This window comes from Phasianus colchicus, chromosome 3 (genome assembly GCF_987193195.1).
Source record: "Phasianus colchicus chromosome 3, bPhaCol1.hap1.1, whole genome shotgun sequence".
NCBI lineage: Eukaryota > Metazoa > Chordata > Aves > Galliformes > Phasianidae > Phasianus > Phasianus colchicus.
Genome location: NC_143438.1, coordinates 66,861,990 through 66,880,619, shown reverse-complemented (window position 1 = coordinate 66,880,619; position 18,630 = coordinate 66,861,990). Strand labels below are relative to the sequence as shown.

General features: G+C 46.7%; 1 protein-coding gene across 4 annotated transcripts in view; it reads left to right on the top strand.

Moving 5' to 3' along the window:
- The first annotated feature begins 248 nt into the window (after positions 1-248).
- The window catches only part of TPD52 (tumor protein D52), a 39,168-nt gene continuing 20,786 nt past the window's right edge, over positions 249-18,630 (top strand). Inside the window, exon 1 of one of the 4 annotated variants that reach the window (XM_090137745.1) lies at positions 249-345. Coding sequence is in view for 3 of the 4 variants with exons in the window: in XM_031590924.2 (XP_031446784.1) it covers positions 5,557-5,608 (52 nt within the window). In the remaining variant the exon portion in view is untranslated. Of the gene's footprint in view, positions 346-429; positions 478-5,200; positions 5,352-5,479; positions 5,609-18,630 lie in introns of those variants that run through there. The other 3 variants (XM_090137744.1, XM_031590925.2, XM_031590924.2) reach the window with 3 other exon arrangements.

The following is an 18,630-nucleotide window of genomic DNA, read 5'->3' as shown; positions in this document are numbered from 1 at the left end:
TTTATCGTATGCTTGCTGGCAGCTGCGTACAGTGGATGTCAAATGCTATCACGGAGGGGAGGTTTGAGTTCTCAGCTAATGGTGTTTTGCATGCACCCGGTTGGATCAGTTACAGGAAATGGGTTTCAAGCAGGTGGGTATCATGAAGCACGGTCTATTGATGGAAGGTTGGGCTCCTGTAAGGATTTGTTCCAGAACTGTGCTACATCAAAGTAACTATTGCATAATACTGGGAGTGTAGTGCAGTGCTCTGCTCTGATTGGCTTTCAGAGTTGCCTCCAAAACAACAGGGAGGTCTTCAGCCCTGCCCTGGCTGTGCTGATAGCCAACGATCAGGACCACAGGGTAACTTTCTTCTTGAGTATCTAAGCAATTCAGTTTAACTCCTGTTTGCAAAAGTGACCTTGGAAGACGTTTGTTCTTTTAAAGAAATGGAAAGGCATCTGCAGCTATTTTCAGCAAGTTACAGCGCTTCTGGTGAGATGGAGCCTATGGCATTTGTAGAATTCCACCAGGAATTTATCTACCCCAGTATGTATAGAGGACCCTGAAGTTGACCTGTAGATGCTAAGAGGTTTGAGAGGTTTATTTTCCACCAAAGGCTTTTGGCAGGATGTAAATAAGATTTTTTTTTTTTAAAAAAAAGTATAGACTTTAAAAAGGCACTCACATATGAAGTGTTTGTTCTTGACAATAAAGTCAACTGGGGAGATGGAACTCTAACACTGCCTGAGATGGGACGTACTGCATAGGATTTCTGACTTGATCTATGCTCCTCTATCTGTGATGACTTTGATCTAATAAGTGCTTTTGGGGTGTGATTGGTGAGATAGCTGGGCAAGAATGTAGTAGGAGAGAAAGTGCGTGCTTATCTGGTTTTCTTCCCCTAATACCCAAATCACTTAGGATATGGCAAATACAGGTTCACTGAGTATCTGTAGCTTTTATTTGCCCATAATACTTACAGTTCAGTATGCACTCATCTTCCCTTTTAAAATTATGTTAACAAAATCCTTCTGTTTGGGTAATTAAATCCCTTTAGGCACTGCCTTACAAAGGAGCCAAGCTGACTGTGCTCTTTTGCAGCGTTTTGAAATAAAAACTTGGATGTGTTCCTTAAGACAGATTTCTTCCAGAAGATGACTCAAGGCTCTGAATGAAAGGAGGGCTTGTTTGGTGCCAAGCGAAGTACTAGAGCCTCAGAAAGGGAAGGCAGTCAGGACAGATTTCTTTAGCATTCTGTATTGCTTAGGTGAGGGGGCTCTGTGGGTCTCGTTCACTTGTACCTGACTCTTGATCTGGCAACTGAAGGGACCATGTGAATTCTGCAAGCTGCAGCACACAATTCTGTGCTGCATTGCCAAAGTATGTCTATAGATGCAGGTCTGAAATATGCTAGGACTCAGCCCTCTTGGTAGCTGTGGCTAGCTCAGTGCTTGGTTGCACAACCATGCTCGCTCATGGCAGTGCATCAGCATAACAGCTACCTCAAAATAGTGCAGCTCGTTGTTGGACTCAGCTCTTTGTACACAGGATGGCTTATTTGGAGGTAATCACATCTGTGATGGCAGCTGAAGAAACAAAAAAATACAGCAGCATCTTTGAAAAATAATTGGTTGCCTTAAATCTGGATTGAGTGAACTTGGATGTATGAATTCTCTGAAACCTTGGCTTTTTGGCACTTCTGTTTTTCTTGTTATACTTGCCCTAGATCAGATGTTACTCTGAATATTAAAACCAGGATCTGACTCTACAGCAGGAGATGCAGCCTGACTGCAGGCCCATGGCTGTGCAATGAAGCCTGGTGTACAGCTGCTCCAGGAGCTACCTCTGGCTTTGCTGCTGCTCATATGCTCCTGCACAAGTGGCACCTGCGTGAGATATAACTGTCTGGAGGAAACAAGAAGTCAAGGCACAAAGCATAGTAGCTCGGTGCACTGCTGGTCCCATTGCCCTTCACACTTCTCCTTTCTAAGGACAATAAGGCCTTCAGGGAAGGCTCAGACTTTTGAGTTTGTTTATTATCTGGGGTCATAATTGAAGCCTTTAGGCAATAGTCGTACTATTTTAATAGGCACTGGTTACAGATGCTTGTTAAAACAATTCCATCTCTATGTACACAGGACTGTGTAAAAAGGAACTGTTATCATATTTGGAGATGGGTTTGAGTGTCTTCTTGCATCTAAAGCCTTTCTGGAAAAGACAGCTGGGGATGTGAACTGACTGAGATCTGCAGGTAGCTGTTTCTGCCCTTTGAATGGGCTGCAGGCACTAAGGAAACCCAACTGCTGGGTGAATTGGAGAATTTCTAAACTTGTAATTCAGCAAAAATTGGTGCACTTGTAGGTTGCACCTAGGCTGAAGAGGACACTCCTAAGCGGGGCAGCTGTGGGTGAGGCACTGCTGTTTGCTCAGTGCCAGCGTTCTGTCAGCTGTGCCCAGCTCTCAGGATAGCATGTACGTCCTCACTGCTAGCTCATGCTTTTTGGGATATGTTGGCTAAGTATTCCTAGCCCCTCAAGCAGTGAAGAGATGCTGACAGCTTCCCTGCTATGCAGGTTGGCTCCTGGCAGGCATTTGGTGCTGCTAGGGTGAAGCAGCTGCAAAGTGAAGGGATGCAAATTATAATGCTCTTGATGGCTTCCTCTGTGAAATAGATCCTGTAGGAAATAGCAGCTGCTCAGTGGGGAAGCCTGAAGCTTCAAGTGGCATACCATGGGGAAAAAAATAGTTTAAGGAAAGATTACTTGTACAGATATTTGAAAAAATGTATTTTTTTAACAGTCGTAGCTGAAATACGCAGGATGAGTTTTCTCTGGTGAGAACAATGCTTAAATTACTTGCTGTGCTATGAGATAAGAGTATATCCCTGTGTATTTATACTTTGTTTTATCTACTTGCTATTTTTATGTCACCACTGGCCTCCTGCTGCAACTGTATGTGTGCTAGGACATAAGCAAATGTCCTTTTATTCTAACAAAATCTTAAGTCCTTAACTACCTTGTGCACTAAAAAATACCTGGATTTGATGCGGTTTGTTATCTGAAGCAAGAACATCCTGAATTGGCACCTCCTGGCTCTCCATTGTGCTCTGCTTCACCATGTGACTGCATGCTACATGTCAGGGACAATCTGGCTATTCACAAAGAGCCATGCCAGGCATGCCTTGCTGCTGGTTCTGTGTGCGCATCGACCTTTCAAACAAACACTGATAGATATCAAGGCCCAGGGATTTGAAAAGGATGGAGCAAAAGATATGTCTGGTAGCTTAATGTTCCTGATAGTCTCTTGCTTTTCAAACTACACAATGAAAAATTCTCTGTGGTTGGTGTTATTTTTGCAGGAAGAACACAGGCTGTTAGGTAGGACAGGCACTTTTCATGGCCTGTTTTCAGCTATGTGATTCTCCATCATGTAGGCATGGGGCTCAGGTTTGGCTGTTGTGCTAGCAAGCCCCACAGGGGAATGAATCTCAGAAACTAAAATAAAATCCTGGTTTAGTTTCAACAACTTGGTGCGATTTGTGAGCATGCCTATGCTTTGGCAGCAAATGCATAATAACTAGAATGTGGAACCTCTGAAGGCAGCTTGCAGCACAACGTGAAGGTTTGCTGCAGATGCTATACCTGTGTAACTGCTCACACTGTTAAGCAGAAGGAGCGTTTTCTGTCTCCTTACTCAGCCTGTGTGGGTTTTTCCAATAACCAGACAACCCAGTGCTGCATTATGTGCATACCACTTGAGGTGTGCAAGCACTGTACAGACACACAACACTGGAGAGAAAAACACTATATAAGGACTTGAAAGAAGAAAAAGAACCACAGCTGGAGAAGTTTGGCCTTGGGTTGACAAGCCAATAAATCCAGCCTTGGGACTCCTAATGCTGGATTGCCAGTACTGTGACCAAGTGATACGCAGAACTACAAGTTAATAATGCCACCTTTAGTATCTTTTTGAGATGGGATGGCTAGGTTGTGCCTTGTGTGAGCAGAAGCAGGGATATAATTTGGGTGAGGGGACTGAATACACTCACTGAGTCTGCAGATGTCACCAAGTGGAGAAAGAAATGTTGATCTGCTTGAGGGTAGGAGGACCCTACAGAGGTGTTGATGGACTGAAGCTAATTGTATGAACTTTAACAACAGTAAATGCTGGGTCACAACACTTTGGTCACAGCAACCTTATGCAATGCTACAGGCTTTGGGGCAGAGTGGCTGGAAGACTCTGTAGAGGAAATGGAATGTATTGTTTGATGCTTGGCTGAATGTGAACCAGCGGTGTGCCCAGGTGGTTGAGAAGGCCAACAGCGTTCTGGTTTGTTTCTATCAGACACAGCGTAGTCAGAAGAAGCAGGGAACTGATTGTCCCTCTGTACTGAGCACTGGTGAGGCTGCACCTCAAGTACTGTGTTCAGTTTTGGACCCCTCACTACAAGGAAGACATCAAGGCCCTGGAGCATTTCCAGAGAAAGGCAATGAACTGTGAAGGGTCTGGAGCACAGGCCTTATCAAGGGCAGCTGAAGGAGGTGGGGCTGTTTATTGTAGAGGAGGCTCAGAGGAGACATTATTGCTCTCTGCAACTCTGTAAAAGGATGCTGTAACGAGGTGAGGGTCAGCCTCTTCTCCCAGGTAACAGGCATAGGATGAGGGGTGATGCCCTTAAGTTGGGCTGGGGATGTTCAGGTTGGATGTTAGGAAAAATTTGCTCTTGGAAACTGAGGTCAGGTGCTGGAATGGGCTGCCCAGGGAGGTGGTGGAGTCATCGTCCCTGGAGATGTACAAGAAACATGGAGATACAGCATCACTAGTGGGTAAGGAGGGGATATCCCGGGCTGATGGCTGGACTTACTGATCTTAGCCCAACCTTGATGATTCCATGAGGCAGGGGCTGTGCTTCAGCTGCCCTAGAGTGGCCCATCAGACACGGGCACCTCAGGGCCGTGGCTCTTGGGGCAGTCGGTCAGCGAGCGGTCCCAAGCCGGGTGGACAGGCAGACGTCGGGCCTCCTCCGGCGCGGCCGAAAGCAGTTGGTGTTCAAATCTTATTTTTCAGCGTTTAAGCTTTAGCCTTGACATCCTATCCCCTGGCGGCGCTCACACTCCCCTCACAACCCTCCCGCGGGCGGCTGAGCGCTCTGAACCACCGCCGGGCCGCCCTCACCTGGCGGGACCGGGCCGGGCAGGAGGGCCGCCTGAGTGACGCGATCCCGCCCCGCCTCGCCAGGGCGGGCGGCGCCTCCGCCGGCAGCAGCGGCAGCCGAGGGGGAAGGCGGCGGCGGCGGGAGAGCGGTGCCCCGCGGCGGGGAGACGGCAGAAGAGCCGGGGCCGTCATGGAGCCCCACGGGGAGCCTGGTAGGGCTGCGCTGTCCGGCGGGGCGACGGGCTGCCGGAGCCGCCCGGCACGGCCCTCCCGGCGGTGGCTGCGCGCACGCCGCGCTTCGCCCGGCGCTGAGCTGGGTTGGGCTGCGGAGGGACCGCGGCTCCTCGCGGCCGTCGGTTGGGTCGGCGTGGCTGGGAGGTCCCGGGGTGTCTCGGGAAGCGGCCTCCCGGTGTGGAGATGCGGAACCGGGGCGGGGGTGCCGGGCCGTGGCCGCGTCCCGCGGGCGGAGGTCCGGCAGTGCGGGGCTCCCGAAGGAGCGGGGCGGCCGGGCGGGAGCGGGGGAGCGGGACGGGAACTTGCGCGGCGTGAGCGGGTGGCTCGCGTCCAGCCGGTGCCGCGAGCGGCGGCGCGGCTCCGGGCATCGCTATATATGTATATATATATGTATATATACAATTTGCTTTTGGGCTTATTTTTAAAAAGCAAAGCGAACTTGGCAGAGCTGCCCGAAGGGCCGGCTGGAGTCACGCCGGTCTGGGTGCGGGTAGAGCAGGAGCTGTCGGTCTAAGAGCTGCCCCGGAGCTGCGCACGGAGCCGCAGGACGCCTGCGCGGTGCCGAACCACGCGGCCGCTTTCCCTGGACGGGGGAGGAGGCGGCCTCGGCTGAGCGGTGTGTGTGCGTGCGTGCGCCGGGGCAGCGGCTCTGCCCTTGGGATGGTTGCGAGGCGGCGGCTCGTAGCGCGGGTCCTGCGAGCATCCGCGGCGCGTCCTGCCGGGTGCGCTGCTCCTACGGCAGCCGCGGTCGGTCTGTGTCTGCCGTAATGCTCCGAGCCTGCCGTTCTTCCAAACTCTTCACAAGTCTTGTGTCTGTCACAGTGTATGCTTAAACCTCGGCGCCGTGGGGACTGGCAAATGGGACTGTTCAGCCAGAAAACAGCCCAGCTGTTGGCTCGTTCTGAATTTGATCCCAACTGCAGTATGTTAATGCATGCCTTAGTGTGCGTCCTGAAGTTCTCACAGGATTGGTTATAGTAGTTTTAGGGTCTTGGCCAGCCTCCAGTGGAAAAAGGGTTAAATACTGGGCTCTCAAGATAATTTATTGATAATGCTGCCTCTTCCCAGAGGCATTTTGGTACTGAACTCATTTTTGGTGTAAATACGGCTCTGAATAAAGAGAGTGCTGCACCCCAGGCTGTACATCAAAGCAGTATATCTGCTGTGAAATAAAATTGCTATGGAGCAAACATAGAATAACACCCTCCTCCGCTGCTTTCATTATGGGGGAGTGCGTTAAACACGTTATTTTCTCATTCTGGTGAGGTGAAGATCTGTAGGTACATGGAGGGTAATCTAGAAAAAGACAACGTGCTTGTGCTCATTCAGTTAATGGCTTGTGCTCGGCTGGCCAGCCCTCAAAGGCTGCTCCCTGGCAAACTGGAGCTCTTGTACTGGAAATCCTGCCTGATGATACGGTATTACTCACCAATGACATGCACTTTGCAGAAACCCAGGCTGCCTAGTCCTGTCCCCGGGGCTGCTGTGAGCACCTTGGGTTGCTTTTAGTAGCCAGAAATGAGTTTAAAACCTAGAGTCAGAGATCGCATGTGACTTCTCGTTATTATTTGCATAGTATTACTATAGGACTGAGAATCATGAAATCATTTAGGTTGATATGAAGACAGCTTTCTTAGCTAGCAAGAGTTTGGAGATGAAAGTCTCCACGTTGGGAGTGTGGCTAAGAAAGCCTTAGCAAGGTTAATCCTCTAGGTGTGCAATGTATTCAAGTCTTCCACTTCTGTTGAGTGTAGTCAAGGCAGCAATGCTTAAACAGCTACTAATGTGTATACTTCTGAGGTGATATTCTGGGAATGTAGGATTGCTGATACAGTGAGGTTTAGGGCCAGCAGCAGCCTATGTGAAATCAAGTTTGCTGCACAGTTACATGTAGTAGAGTTCCAAAATGAGCTGGTGGCTGAGCTGGACACAACAGTTGCAGAATGCTTCAGTGGTTTCCTTACTCCTCCCACTCCTTTATGTGTGAAGAAACAGTCTCTGCTTGACTTATGCACAGAGTCCTCATGTCAGGGTGAGTGGAAGGGAAAGTACTAGCCTATGATCTTTGGCTTGGAGAGGCTTCATTTTCAGCAAAAGGATGTTTGGGCTGGCTGTGTTCCTTTAAGTGTTGCTTAGTGCATGTTCCTTTGCCAGCCCCTCTGGGAAACTGGGGCTCCAAGCACTTAAAGTCTCTTGATTTGTGATTACAAGCACTGAAACACTGCTGCTAGTTCAGGCTGAAGGGTTGTAGTATTCTCCTGAGATGAGGAGACCTGTCTTGTATTGCTGTTAAGACGCCATGATCAGAAATCCCATCTTTCTCTGCGTGGGCTAGTAAACTGAAGTTGCGTGATTTCTTCTGTCTTTAAAGTGAACATGGTTTTGTTTGCTGAAGAGCATCTCTGTGTACTATTTGTGCTGGTTCCATGTGCCACTGGAAAATGAGGATAAAGCAGCACTGACAGTACTGACACAACGTGCTGCTGTGCTCTGACTGATTAGACTGTACTGCTGGAAGTCTAACAAACACAGAGCGAAACTGCTGCCTGGTAGTGCGGAATCTCAGTTGGTGATAAGGTGGTTCCTCTTATATTTCTGTACTTTTTCAGTAATGTAAACTGATGTCTTTCAAAATCTCTTGTTCTCAGAGTTCCTAAACAGCACATGTGATTCCATAAGACAGCATATAAGCCTTTCCTTTTGCAAAGCCTTGTTTTATATGTTTGGGGCTGATAAAGTGTACTTTAATGTTCTTTTTATGCAGAAGGAACTGACTGCTGGCAGTAGGACAAAACTTCCCTCATTGTACTAATGAACAAAGGAACACCTTTTTCTTCTGCTTTATTTGTTTTCTTTATCACTAAGTATTTGTAGCCCTGGAGGAAAGAATTATTTTTGCTGTGCTGTTATAAAACCAAACACTTGAAAAGTAAATAAAAGAGAACAGAGGACAGTCTGAACTGTAAAGGAGGAATTATTTCACTGAACTGGGCATCTGCAGCAGTGAGTTGAAGAATGGAAGGCCCATTATATCAGTAGGTCCACTGAACAGTCAGGTCTGCTTGAAATCTTTGAGAGGGGGAACGTTTTTGTTCTGATCCATATTGAGGGTCCTGGCTCAACAGTGCTGATACAGGAGTTCCTTGATGAGGTGGCTGACCTTCCCTCCTCAGCTGGTGTGTTGATGAATGCAGTGGCTGAGCTGCTGGGATCAGCATGCTGTATTGGAGGGGAACTCCAGCAGCTGCCACGTGTGCCTGTGCTTTGGCACAGCGTGGGTGGCTGGAACAGCATCAGTTGTTCTTGCTAGGTCAAAGGCTTGGGAGTTGGAGGGTGACTGCAAGCTGTCACACCCTTTTCACGAGGAGGGGGAGCAGGTGGGGTGTTGACAAGGCCAGAAGGAGGCTTTTGCTTGTGGTGTGCACAGATCTTTTTCCCTGTTGCAAGTGCTGTGGCTTGCATGTATCCTGTCAGGAAAATCTTCCACCCAGCTAGAGTAAAGCCTGCTCTCAGACCATTTGGGGTAGTGGAACTTAGCTTAAGGACTGGCTTTCTCTGAGCTCTACAAGGCTAAGCTGTAACTGAGCTTTTAAAATCCCAGCAGTGTTAAATTAATGCAAGCCTTGTCTTCTGCAGTTTCTCATGCTTCAAAGCTCTGCAAAATGGCCTTTGGGTTCCCCTTTTTCCCTCTACAAATGCACACCTCTACAAATGCCAAGAGACCCAGGCTAGCCTTGTCAGTTCAAAACAAAAGCCTGCACCAGAACTGTAGCGGTGTGAATGAGATCAGTGCCTTGCTCTGCTTGATCTGGGTAAAATAGGCACAGCTAACTCTTACACAGTCGGGTGCCTCTTAAACACTATGGGAGGGAGCAGAAAGCCTTAGTCATGGTTGTCTTATTTCCCCTCACTTCTGCCCCCCCTCTCCTCTCCATTAGGTATGCACTTGCCAGATGATCTTGCTTCAGACCTTCATCAGGTGCCTCTTGAGCAAGTACATTGTCAGTGAGTTGAACAGGACTTCCTTGCACCTTCCCATGACTCTTGTACTTCATGAGCCAGATTTCAGCTCTGTGAACCCTTCCTTTACTAGCATTTGTTCCTTCAGCAGGAAGAGGTACAGATGACTTTCACAGAGAAGGTGCTCCCCATCTCATACAGAGAAATTTAGCCTGAAGACGAAGGGCTAATCATGCCACATACCATCAGTGTGTTGTTTGTAGATTGCTGATTTGTGATGGTGGTGGACGCTACTCCAGGTAAAGGAGGCTATCAGCTATAGTTCTTCAAAAAGTGATGTTTCCATGGCAGCAGAAACAGTGCAGGGAGTCTTATTGAAAGCCAACGTTTTGTTGACCAGCTTTCAAAAGGAAGGGAAAGAAGCTCCATTCGTTTTACAGGGAAAAACCGGAGGTGGTGGTTGTTGAGCCCATCACAACAAACAAGCATACATTTGGCAGCTTTATGGTTATTTTTTTGTGTTTTTAAGGGAATGTCACCTCCAGATAGACTGGTGATGATCCCTGTTACCTCTGCTGGAGTCCTTGTGGTGTGGGCTATATAGAGAATCTTACATTGGAGGAGAGGATGTGTTTACCCTTGTCCTTTTAATATCCTGCAGTGAGTAAGCAGAAAAATGTCAAACAAAGGGTGACTGAAAGGGAAAGCAAGCATTAAGTGAGATTAAGCACAAAACTGAAACACTGTTGTTCAGCCAAAATTATCACTGTGTCTGTCAGCTTCAATTTAAGACTCCAGAGGGACTATTTTCTATCCTGTTAAAGGTAGTGGGTGTCTTCAGAGCACCTCATGTCTGAATTTGTGTTAGCCAGAGAGGCTGGGAGCTTTTGTTCCAAAACCTTATGCTAGAGGCTAGACTTCCAAGCTCAGACCTTTTCATATGAAGGTCAGTTGTAGCATACAGGCTACCCATAGCTTTCTAATCTGGTTCTCTCCTAAAGGTTCAGTGTTGCTCCTGCCACTTCTTCCTCTCGTTCTTCCTTCCCCTTTCCCTGTGGTTAAGGGGGCTGAATGGGTGTGCAGCACCTTTGGCAGCAGAGGGTGACAGCACGAGCTGTCACAGGTGTTGAATGTGGTTGCCCTGCTATGAAAACGCAACCCTCTGCCAGAAGTGTAGGCAGCTGTGTGAATTTCTCAGCTGCACTGACAAATGGTGGCAATCAGAGTACGCAGTCTGTTGCCCTTTGGAGAGGGAAAATACAAGGGACAATACATTGGCTACCAGCAAATGCTGGTGTGTGGAAAAAGGTATGTTGTTCTATTTCTTATCCTAGCAGAAAGATGTAGGCTTATGCTGTCTCATGAGAAACCAGAGCTATTATGGTGTGAGTACTGTCACTGAAGGTTGCAGCTTTCCTGTTGCACAAGTTGACTTCTCTATTGCAGAGTCCGGGGGCAAGCAGGAAGTGTCCTGGTGTGCTGACTGGCTGGACTGAGCTGAGAGTGCACAGCTGAGGTCTTTTGCAGTCAGATGCTGTGCCACAGACAGTAGCAGAGTGAACTATCTATGTGTCTGGCCTGCCAGCAGCACAGGAAATGTGCATTGTGCTTAAAACCTTCCTAGTCAAAGAGGAAGCACACGTTGTGTGTGTACATTCTGTATGCGCCAATAATTAATTGTTACTGTAATTGAAACTGTAATTCAGGAATAATTATTGGTTTAGATCTGATTATTACTACAGAAAGACTACTTATGCAGATGAATTACTAGTAATAATAATGCTCTGTTACATCTAAATTTACAGGATGCAGTGCCTTTATATATGTTAGTTATAATTAGTTTAATTAGTTATAATTTCTTTGCTGCATTTGTTACCACTGAAATCTAGTTTGGTCCAGCTGCAGATCTCCAGTGATGATAGACTTTGAGACATGGAGTCTCCAGTCTCAAGCAATGGCAATGTTGTATTACAGGATTGCAAAGGTTGGGGAGCAGCTTGCTGTGAGTGGTGGGAGAGGTTAGAAGCATCAGAAAGGCAGAATTCTGTTTTGCTTTCCCTTCTGTAGCAGCTAGAGGGGGGTGGAGCTTTGTCAGAGACCCCTAAGCTTGGGATGTAGTTGAATGATGCACCAAGAGAAGTGACTTGGGCAGATGTTGGTGTTTTCAGTCAGGTGCCTCTGTCCTTGGCACTGATCCCAGGTAAAGAGAAAAAACCTTGAAGGATAATCTTTCTAGGTAATGCTTCGTTGTTGTAACTTAGCGTGACTAATCAGCGTGTTTTGCCTGTGTGCATGAGGGTTGTTGTTCACATCTAATTTGCTTATTTTTTTTCTAAAGTACTTTAAGCTAATAGGAGTCTGAAGCTGAGCAGAAAACAGTCCTACTCAACTCTCTCTTTGGCTGTTCTCAGACTACACACATTGCATCCTGGCATTTGAAAGGCTTGATAAATTTAATGTATTTCAGCACACTTCACACGTTTTGCGAGTGTTTTAAGGGCTCCTGAGTATTGAGAAGCAGCAGATCTCCTGCCTGAAACTAATCATTGCTGTTAGCCAACCCACTGATTCTTCCTAGCACTCTGATTATTGTTTACAAAGCTGAGCTTTATGTCTCAGCTTTGACAGGCTGCAGTGCGCAGGAGCAGATTGGGAACTGCTGCCTGCCATCTCCAGCACTGCTGGACCTGGCTGAGGTGGTCCCTGAAGATCAGCTCTGAGCAGCTGGAGCGCTGCCAGAGATGTGGAGCAAACCCAGCCTATTTCACAGCGCTGGGAAAGGAGACTCGATTAAATATTGACTTTCCTGCTGCCAGATGTCACCCTCTTGGCAGAAGACAGACAAGCTGTTTTACTGCAGTGTGCTTAGCTTTAAGCCTTGAGGTTTTAAAGCACCTGTCCTGCTGTCCTGCATCTTCTCAAAAGCCACTTGTGGTTTCGTGCTCTGTGCTCCACCGCTTTGTTTGAGAGAGGATTTGATGTCAAGGAAAAGGATAGATCCTTGATCTGAACTTTGAAAGCTTATTCTCAGATTGGAGACTGTCTCAAGCTTGCTATCTTATATGCAGTATGCAGTACAGATGCTTTTTGTATTTCCTGCAGGTTCTGTTGCATCCAGCTCTGCAATACTGGTCCCAAGATGGTCATGTGTGGGGAATGGATTGGCAAACAGCACTGCTGTGGCCAAGCTCCTTCTTATTTTAGCTCATTTTCTTCCCTGCCTCCCAGTGCAGTGGCAGCTTGATTTCTAGCTTGTGTAGATTGCTTTGGACAACACTGGGAGCCTTGAGCAAGGTGGTGAGGGTTCCAGCTAAGGCTGGAGTGTCAGGATGTCTCCTGTGAGCTGTGTGACAGTCTGGATGTTGTGCCCGCAGTGTCGCTGGCCCTGATGTGACCTGCAGTGAGTCCTTGTCTTCCTTTTCCCCTGGGACTGCCCCAGTGCCTGTCCAGCATGCATCTCTTCTGGGTTCTTATCATTCCGGAAGCTTTTCCACTGGGTATCAGTTATACCATCCCTGAAGCGTTAGGGTTGAAAAGTTTACTAGACTAATCCATTAAGCAGGAAATTGATCGCTCAGACTGTAGCACTCGAGTGAGTGAGAGTAGGTGTTGGTTTTTTGGTTTTTTGTTTTTTTTTTTGTTTTTAATTTACTGCTGTGAAATGGGGTATGAGATGGGTGAGCTTGTGTGGTAGGAAGTGACACTAAGCATCAGTTGTGAAAAGCTATATTTTAGGGTTTTTAGTGATGTTCAGGTCAAACTGAAATACTGTGATGCTTTTGTGCATCAGTAGAATCAATGATTTAGCTTGTCCTACTTAATGCTCTGTGGGAGTAGAAGTAAGGAACCTAGAGATCACCTTATCCAAGTACGCTGATATTTAGGAAAACTAAACAATGTACCTGGATTTTTTTTTTATGGAGTAGATGGGGACAGAATTGTGTCATGCATAAATACAAGAACACTGCTTGGAAATCTTGAGGCTTGAGATCAGTAATCTGAAGGTGTTTCCTATGTAGGTTGTGAAAAAGCAAATATAAATTGCCTGTAATGTCACCCAGAGGTGAAAAGTGGCATCTTCTGTCCAGAGCCAGGTGTCAGAAAAGGGATACTCAATCTCTTCTAGGACATAGAAATCCTTAAAAGCTTTCCTACTCAATGTGAAATCATCTCCAGACAAGCTTTCTTGACCCTTCTCTTTGTCATCTTCTACTGTTGGAGCAATCACTATTTTATGGCTGTCTGATTCGTGTGACAGTAATATCTGTCAGCTAGCCATTTCATTTAATTGATTGTCCGAGCCTGACTTGGAGTAAGAGCAAATGTCTCTTAACAGAATTTATTCAGCTCAAGCAGCATTAAAAGTCATTCAAGGAGGTATCAATCATAAAATCTCAGAGCACTTATTAATGTAATGGAAACTTCAGTGGTAATATTACTTTAAAGGTAGATGCATTAACTGCATTATGTTTAAAATAACATTGAACAAGCAAAGCCAAAGATAACCCTGCATAGACTTGCTGATTTTGTGACTGAATTCTTCATGACTTATTGTATGCACAATTATGGGATTCTTCCTGGTTTCCTTATACGATTAAGAGTAGTGCAGAAATATTTGAGTGCCATATTTTGGGCATAACCAATTTGCAGCACTGACAGAATCCATGAGAAGGACATGGGGTACTCTTGTCTACCTGACCTGGAAGTCTTGGATAGGGAGCTGAATAAATCCCCCACGATTCAAGTGGAAGCAGTTGGAGACCTGCTACTCTGCCTGGACTGCCACAAGTCCATGGTGTTGGATGGAATCCACCCAAGGGTGCTGAGGGAACTAGTGGAGGTGATTGCCAAGCCTCTTCCCATCTGTCCGTGTTCCTGGTTCTCAACTGGCGAGGTCCCAAAGGATTAGAGTCTTGCCAACGTGACTTCCATCTACAAGAAGGGTCATAAGGAGGATTTGGGGAACTACAGGCCTGGCAGTCTGACCTCGGTTCCAGTAAGGGTTGTGGGGCAGATCATCTGGAGGGAGATCACACAGCATGTGCGGGACAACCAGAGGATCAGGCCTAGCCAGCAAGGGTTTGTGAAAGTCTGGTCCTGTTTGACCACCCTGGTCTCCTTCTGTGATCTAGTGACCTGCCTGATGGATGAGGGAAGGGCTGTTGATGTGGTCTACCTAGATTTCAGCAAAGTCTTTGACACTGTCTCCTGCAGTTCTCTCCTGCAGAAGCTGGCAGCCCATGGCTTGGATGGCTACACTCTTGGCTGGGTAAGGAACTGGCTGGTGGGCCTGGCCCAGAGTGTGGTGGTCAATGGAGTTAAATCCAGCGGGTGATCGGTCATGAGTGGTGTTCCCAGGGGTTGGTATTGGGGCCTGTCTCTTGTCCAGTATCTATGTTGATGACCTGGATGACGGCATTGAGTGCACCCTCAGTAAGTTTGCAGATGACACCAAGTTGGCTGGAAGTGTTGGTCTGCCTGGGGATAGGAAGGCTCTACAGAAGGATCTGGACAGGCTGGATAGCTGGGCTGAGGCCAGTGAGATGAAGTTCAACAAGAACAAGTGTTGGATTCTGCACTTTGGCCACAACAACCCCAAGCAATGCTACAGGCTTGGGGCAGAGTTCTCTACAACTACCTGAAGGGAGATTGTGATGAGGTGAGGGGTCAGCCTCCCCATTCTTGGAAAGAGTGGTCAGATGCTGGAACAGGCTGCCAATGGAGGTCTGAGAGTCACTGACCCTAAAGGCATTCAAGAAACATTTCGTTGTTTTACTGAGGGACAGACATGATTTAGTGGGAAATATTGGTGATAGGTGGACAGATGGACTTGGGTTATCTTGGAGGTTTTTTCTAACCCTGGTGATTTTGTGACTCTTAGCCAGTAAAAACTGTTGCTCTGTTGCTCCAAAGCAGACTGGAAACACTACAGGAATTTGTGCTGCCTGGCTGGGTGTGCTGTGTAGTCTATGGGCAGGCAGCAGCCAAAGCCTTGCTGGAGTGGGGCACTTCAAGCAGTCCATGTTTGCATGGGTAGCTCATAAAATCCTATACTTGTTGTAGAGAGAACAGCACAAATTAGTGTTCTCTAATGAGGATTATCCAGTTATATCCATTGATAGTGAGTGGCTGTGCAAAAGTGCAGAGGCAGTGCAGGCAATCTTTTGGTGCAATGTCAGTGTTCCTGTGTTATCTCTTACATCTTGGTGGTGGGCTCACCAGTACTCTGTGCCAGGTGAGAAATGTAAATAAACAGTACAGGCTTCTTCAGGTCTTTGGGTATAGGCTCTTTGGGTTGACCATGCTATGTAACTGGCTCTGTGTCTGTTGCCTGCCCTTGTATACCTAGTGGAAAGGCTGGTTCCTGGTGGGTTTGTGGCAGAAAATATTACAGGGCTGGAGATGTGATTTAACTGTTTGGTGAAGAGGATCATTAGATCTGGTGTTTATTCTTATGTTCTGAGAGATTCTGGGGCATGTCTAAAACATATATGTATATGTGCTTCGGCTGCTGGCTAGGAGGGTTTTACTATTTCATGGGTACTTAACGCTATTGCCTCAGACAAAATGAGAGCAGAAATGTTAATAGAATTTCTATACAGCTTATTGCTTGTGGTTACTTGTGTTATGGACATTAAACTTGAAGCTTTATACAGTAAAAATAACTGGATTTCACTTGTTGGATCTAGAAGTTTAGGAGTTCAAATCTTAAGTTTGGCTAGGCAAACCTTCTGAAGGGAGTAGAAAACAGGTAAATATGTTAACTTAGTGATTGCCCTTATTTGTTTTGATTGTTTTATGTCAAGTACTGTCAGCTGTACTGTGATACATCATTGTCATCTGCTTTAAGCCAGCTCTGGAGGAAGGGAGGGTAATGCAATGAGGGGATTAGACAGACTAGATATTAGGTATCAGAAAAACCTGGCTCTGTCATGGTGCCACTGAGCTCTGTGTGTAACAGCAGCATTCAAGTGATGCTTTTATTAAGACCCATCAAACGTGTAGTGAGGTTGTAAGGGATGAGGATACCTAAACGTTTTCTATCATGTCTCCTACTGAATGTTCTCATAGCAGCTTTTGTCTGGACCAAGGATGTTTGCTAGGGGACTGTGACAGCAAGAACTGGGGGATGCTGCTGGAGAAATAAGGGAAGCTGCAGTGAGGCAGGTGGGGAATAAACTGAGGAGTCAACGTGGGAATTTGGAGTCAACTTCAGTCTAGTTTTCATAGGCACTATTAAATCAGTGGATTGAAGGAGGAGAGGCTTCTGTTTTAAACAGCACATGTAGTAGTTTTAGTGTAGTAACACTGACAGCAAATTTGTCATCTTCAAGTTTTTCTTTGGTGGGAAAAGTTCACTGATACAAAGAGTCATACATTCACTTGCTTTCTGGAGGGCAGGAGTCGGGGAGAAGTGAATGGCTTTGCAAGACTTTTAGCAAGAGTTAAAGGTTTGATGCCACATACCATATATTCATAAGAAGTTGCTCTTGCATTCATTCATCTTATAAACAAAATGTAAGTCAGGCCCTTTAGGTAAATACAGGCTGCTGCTTCCAGAACCTGGCTGAACTAGGCTGCTCAGGTACCTTTTGCCTACGGACTCCAAACTGAAATCGAAGCAGTCTGCTGTTGTACATGTCCCATACTTATCAGTCACATTGCTTTCCTGCACACTGGGGAAATGTGGAAGTCCCAGCTGTTCTCAGAAATTCCTGTCCGTGCCTCCGTTTAGAAAATACAGAAGAGAATTCCACTTTATTCTGTCAAGTGATGAGTGTTTGCAAATCCGTTTGACAAGATGGAGGCCTTCGCTTCACCCAGTGCATGGCACCAGGACCAGTGCTCCCATCTTTTCTCATAAGCTGTGACTTTGTACAGCCATCGTCTTCATCTGGATGATAACACCTCCCAGCACATAGCTGCCTGCCACAGCACAGCGTGCACTTGCAAATGCACTGAGCTGCCGGGCTGCTCGCACAGATCTCAAAGCTTGTTTGGTGTGTTCTCATAGATCTTCTAACAAAGCACCCCTCTGCTGCTTCCTGGGCCAGGTGTGTGAGGGAGCTGTGCTCACTGTGAGCATACTGAAATGATGCGCTAGAAGCTGTGGGATCCCACCAAGCCAGGTCTCCATGCCTGGGTCTGAGCTGTGGATGTGGATTGTCTCTGCTTCTAATAAAAGGCTCAGAACCAATATGCTCACTTGTTGCTATGCTTGCCAAAGTATGTTTGGTGGACTACTCCTAAGCCTTGTTGTTTGCATACACTTGTGCATTGCTTGGTTATACAGGTGCTTCAGGTACTGTCACCTGTTGTGCTTCTGTCCTTTTTAGTTTGGAGTTTACTCCTCTTCACTGTGCAAAATCCAGGTGCGAGCTTGGTAAATACATAGTGGGAGTTATCCAAGTACTGAAAAGGTGTTTGCTAGAGATACTAAAAGCAACACTGCAGATGGTGCTTCCCTGGTGATTTCAACTTAGTACATGATTCAGCTTAACTTGTAACTGTTCTGTGGTCAGACACGATACTGTAAGGTTGGCACTGAGCTGTTTTGGAGTTCTTTTTGGAGACAGAAGCGTTGGTGTGTAGCTGGAAGAGGGCTTAAGAGCCCAGGAGATCAGAGCTGTCTTCTGAGGGAACTGGGAATCATTCCAATCAAACTCACTTTAGTAAAGCTTTTAATTGGATTGAGAAATAACAGACTTAAACTTTGTTTAAAACAGTCCTGTTCTGCACCACGGCCTCTTTTCTTCCTGATCACTTAATTGTCATTTAGCTGCAGCTCGACAGTATCTTCCTGAAGCTTTTTCCTGTTTCAGTCTCTAAACAGGGATTGGAGTCTCTGGAGAATGGCCACAGAACTGGAATCACCAGCTAAAGTCAAATAACTAAATGCAAATTCCTCCTGGCAGTATTTTGACTTGATCTTGTTTCTCTCTGCTTTCAGTTTGGCTCCATGTTTCCAAAGGTGATGCAGTGCCCTACCTGATGGCTGATCTGGGGGTGCTGCTGCCATGGGCCTGGACTATTCCTGTAGATTGGAAATGCTTCTCACCTTCTATTGCTAGAGTGGGCAAGTGGGTTAGTTCTGACCTCTGCTTGAGATGTAGCCTTATAATGAGGCAGGGATTTCTCCCTAATAAAAACCTTACAGATCTTGGAGGAGGTGGCTTCAAAAGATCGTGGAGAAGCTTTGAGAATGCAAAGTCTTCTATCTGATACAAAAAGGCTATGAATCTTATTGTGGTATTTGATTGTCTGGCTGCAAAATATGCTGAAATGTGGATCTACTCA